At 35.5% G+C, this 3828-nt stretch overlaps 1 protein-coding gene across 1 annotated transcript; it reads left to right on the forward strand.

Annotated features, from left to right (window-relative positions):
- Positions 1-1255: 1255 nt before the first annotated feature.
- Positions 1256-3230, forward strand: LOC110815088 (patellin-4-like). The gene is made up of 4 exons (XM_022042745.2): positions 1256-2268; positions 2354-2478; positions 2560-2701; positions 2830-3230. The coding sequence occupies exons 1-4, from the start codon at positions 1495-1497 to the stop codon at positions 3094-3096; spliced, it is 1308 nt and encodes a 435-aa protein (XP_021898437.2). The 5' UTR covers positions 1256-1494; the 3' UTR covers positions 3097-3230.
- Positions 3231-3828: the final 598 nt, after the last annotated feature.

The raw sequence follows: 3828 nt of genomic DNA on the forward strand, positions 1-3828 counted from the left end.
GCTTGTACTAAATTTTATAGATTAGATAGAGAAACATGGGAAATTAATCAATGCAAAAAAGTGACAGGGAAATGGATAAACTAGCCATTTAGTTTCTTGCATTGTTAAAAAACATGTTGGTCAAAATTTAAAGTTATAAGAACACAAAACGGATTTGATCTCTGTATACCTCATCTGACATGAATGATTGTCTTCAGGAACAATAAGATCCACTATTAACAAGTTCTAATGAACTGCAAAACAAGTTCAGCGGACATACGCCATCTATCAGATTCCATGTTTTCTCAACAGCTTTTTAAGCTATATATATATATACATGTATGTATACATATGTGTTCTAGCATCTTACTGCATTGTGCAAACCGTGTAGAGATAGGGAGGTGAGAAGATCTGTGACATTGTAAGAACCATTGAGTCTGATCTCTGTTGGACCAAATGCTATTTCTCCATTCAACATGGTTGTGGAGGTGCCATCAGTGACAGCGAAGAACTTGAAGCTAGGTGTCTGCAAACATGCAAGGCCATGACTTTTCGATGAGCAAAGCTAAAAGACACGAAAGCTTCGGTTACTGGCTCTGGGCGGTGAGAATGAAGGGGAGAGATTTGAGAACAGAAGTAGCTGCTAATTCCTAAATTCACATTTATATACTTTACTCATTACATACAAAAATGTCTTCAACCACAATTTTGAGCGCCATAGATTTGTGACACTAAAAGCGCAATTGGTAACTTGAAATAGAAACGGGAGATAGTAATAAGTTCTCAAGGCTTCCCAGTGTTACCCACCTGACCAAATTTCTTAAATCTGCTCAAATATTTTGTATTTTTAAAATTGCTTGGTTGGGAAAATGATTGAAAGTGTGTATGAACATAATCATAAATATTTAACAAATATAAAATGTTATTAATCTTATATATATTGATTCATGATATGGGTATTTTTTTATTATATTATATTATATTTCAGTCATTTTAATTTTTTTTTATTAATTTAATATTTTTTATTTCATCCTCAAGAATATGTAAATTTTGAAAGTCAGTTTGGTTGATTTTTTTGTTTTTTGTTTTTTTAAGTTTTGAACAAATTTTAATGAAAAAACAGGATGTGTAAATTTATAGTGGTTAAACTTTTTCAAAAGAAGTTTCATATGCCAGTTTTTTTGGATTAATTTAAACTTTAAACTAAAAACTAACATATATACATATATATATATATACACATACGCGTATGTATATAAACAACTCAATCGAATCGGGCTCGGTAACGAGAGAGAGAGAGAGAGAGAGAGAGAGAGAGAGAGAAAGGGAGATGTTGGGTGGATTCCAGAGAGACTGGAGCTCGCATTACCATTGCCACCTAACTCTGATCTGTCTCTATATTGACCAACTCTTTGCTTTCTCAAATGAATTGAAGCCTCCCCGAGATTCAGATTTCCAGCAATCCCCTCTTCGTGTTGGAATTCTGAGTTACCGGAAGAGCTTCAAAATCAAACAATGGCAAGCCAGAGAGGGAAAAAATACAAGCCCAAGGAAACTAGCAACGCTGATGACAATGACGATCAAAATGAGAATCAACCAACGTGTAAAGAAGATGAGACGAAGCTGGCCAAAATTGATAAGAAGCAGAAAAAGCAAAAAGCCCTGTTGGAATTCAGATGCATGGTTGAAGACGCAATTCTTGGAAATTACCTGTTAGGGAAACCTAAGATAGCTCTATCGGCAAGCGAAAACAGAAAAGCTAGAGAGAAGCTCAGAGAGATTACTTTATGGGGTGTACCTTTATTGCCAAGTAAAAGCCATGAAGGTACCGATATTGTACTTACCAAATTCTTGAAGGCCAAGGGTTTTAAAGTTCACGATGCCTTCGAGATGCTTCGGAAGACGCTGAAATGGCGAAGGGAGTACAATGTGGATTCGGTTCTTGAAGAAACTTCTGAGGTAGACGTTGAAAAGTTGGTGTGCATAGGTAGCAGAGACAATGAAGGTCATCCTCTGTACTTCAATGTTTACGCTGCTTTGAAAGATAAGAATCTTTATAATGAATTGTTTGGATCCCAAGAAAATTGCGAGCAGTTCCTTAGATTGAGAGTTCGTTACATGGAAAAAGGTATCAGGCTACTCAACTTCAAAGCTGGTGGTACCGATGCCTTAGTTCAAATCACGGATTTGAAGAACTTGCCTGGTTCCACCATGAAAGAGCTCCGTTTAGTTACCAAGAAATGCATGATGTTGCTCCAAAATTATTATCCTGAGCTCATTTATAGAGATGTAAGTAAACATGAAACTTAATATTATTAATAAAATATGTATATATATATATAGATGTATGCTTCTTATTCCTTGTGATTTGCAGATAATAGTCAATGCACCCTTTTGGTACTATGCGTCTCATGTTCTGAGCTCAAAGCTCTTGAGTCAAAGAACCAAGAAGAAGTTTGTATTTGCCAGACCAAACAAAGTTACTAAGACCCTTCTAAAGTAAGATCAGTTGGTATATTATTATTCATAATAAAGGCTATTTTCCCTTGTGTGATCATTAATTGGCATTTCCTTTTGTAGGTTTATTGCTCCGGAATACCTTCCTGCTGAATATGGTGGTTTAAAAAGAGAGAATGATGATGAGTTTTGCCCTGAAGACAAAGTCTTAGAGCTTAATGTTAAGAAGAACTCAACTAGCTCCATTCAAATCCCTGTCGCCGAGGTACTTGTTATGGCCTTTCAATATTTTTAACATATATATGTATATAATTGTTACTTGTTCATGTTAATCTTTTGTTTTGGCTTGATGGGTTGTATTCTAAAATGGAAAAAAACATGATTGTAAACTAGGTTGGGGTGACCATGATTTGGGATGTGACAGTTGTTGGATGGGAGGTGTTATACAGGGAGGAGTTCATTCCGGAGGATGAGGGTTCCTACAAGGTTTTGCTCAACAATGAAAAGGAAAAGAAAGGGATAGAAAGTATTAGGAATTCCTTCTATATTGGTGAACCAGGGAATATAGTCATAACCATCCAGACAGGCTATAAGAAGAAAAGGGTTTTTTATAGATATAAAACCAAACCCACTGTTCCCATGTACTTCTTCTTGAAATAGCCTTTCTTACTTCTTTTATCATGATTTCCTAGTGTCTCTCCTAGCATATATGTACTAACATAAATATACGTATATACACAAACATGTCCTTGGTGAAGCTGGACTATTATTGCTAACACTAGCGGGTTTGTATTTGTCTTTGCATGATCTACTTTTATAATTATCACTGTATGTCTTTCAAAATTTCGACCATCTATCTTTTAGAACAGGATCTCAATCATTCTAGACACAAGTTTGACTCCTCTGCTAGAATAATGATGTTGTAAGATTCTAGCAAGAGATGGAATAGAAAAAGAGTAGTAGCAAAACTCTTGATGGATTAACAGAAAAACACATTTGTAATCAGTTTTTTGTTTAGTCCTAACCTGCAGAAGCATCTGCCCCCCTATTTACACCTGCAATTTAAATAGATCATCCCTTACTTCATCTATGCTCGATGGGCATATGGAGATAGTTTCGAGTTTTAGCAGAGCCATCATCCCTTATTGTCTGGGGCAAGAACGCCAAACCCCATCTTCTGACTCTAGAACTCAAAACTAATGAATTCTTTAGATGAAGCTCATTAACATCATCTAGATGTGATCTTATTACAATACTAATCGATCTCTCACATCTTCCATCAGCAAAAGAATCCTACATGACTTATTAAGTCTGCATTTCATTCACTCAGATCGCATTACTGATTCTTTTATTTGGGTTTTTTACTTTATTTTTCGCATATTCAAGAGTGAA

Source organism: Carica papaya, chromosome 3 (assembly GCF_054855325.1).
Source record: "Carica papaya isolate Zhongbai chromosome 3, ASM5485532v1, whole genome shotgun sequence".
Lineage (NCBI taxonomy): Eukaryota > Viridiplantae > Streptophyta > Magnoliopsida > Brassicales > Caricaceae > Carica > Carica papaya.

What these genes read in the sequence shown, in the direction of transcription:
- LOC110815088 (XM_022042745.2), top strand. Translation starts at nt 1,495, where the DNA reads ATGGCAAGCCAGAGAGGGAAAAAATACAAGCCCAAGGAAACTAGCAAC. An exon ending in GTTACTAAGACCCTTCTAAA is followed by an intron (nt 2,479 to 2,559) that starts GTAAGATCAGTT and finishes TTCCTTTTGTAG; the next exon opens with GTTTATTGCTCCGGAATACC. An exon ending in TTCAAATCCCTGTCGCCGAG is followed by an intron (nt 2,702 to 2,829) that starts GTACTTGTTATG and finishes ATTGTAAACTAG; the next exon opens with GTTGGGGTGACCATGATTTG.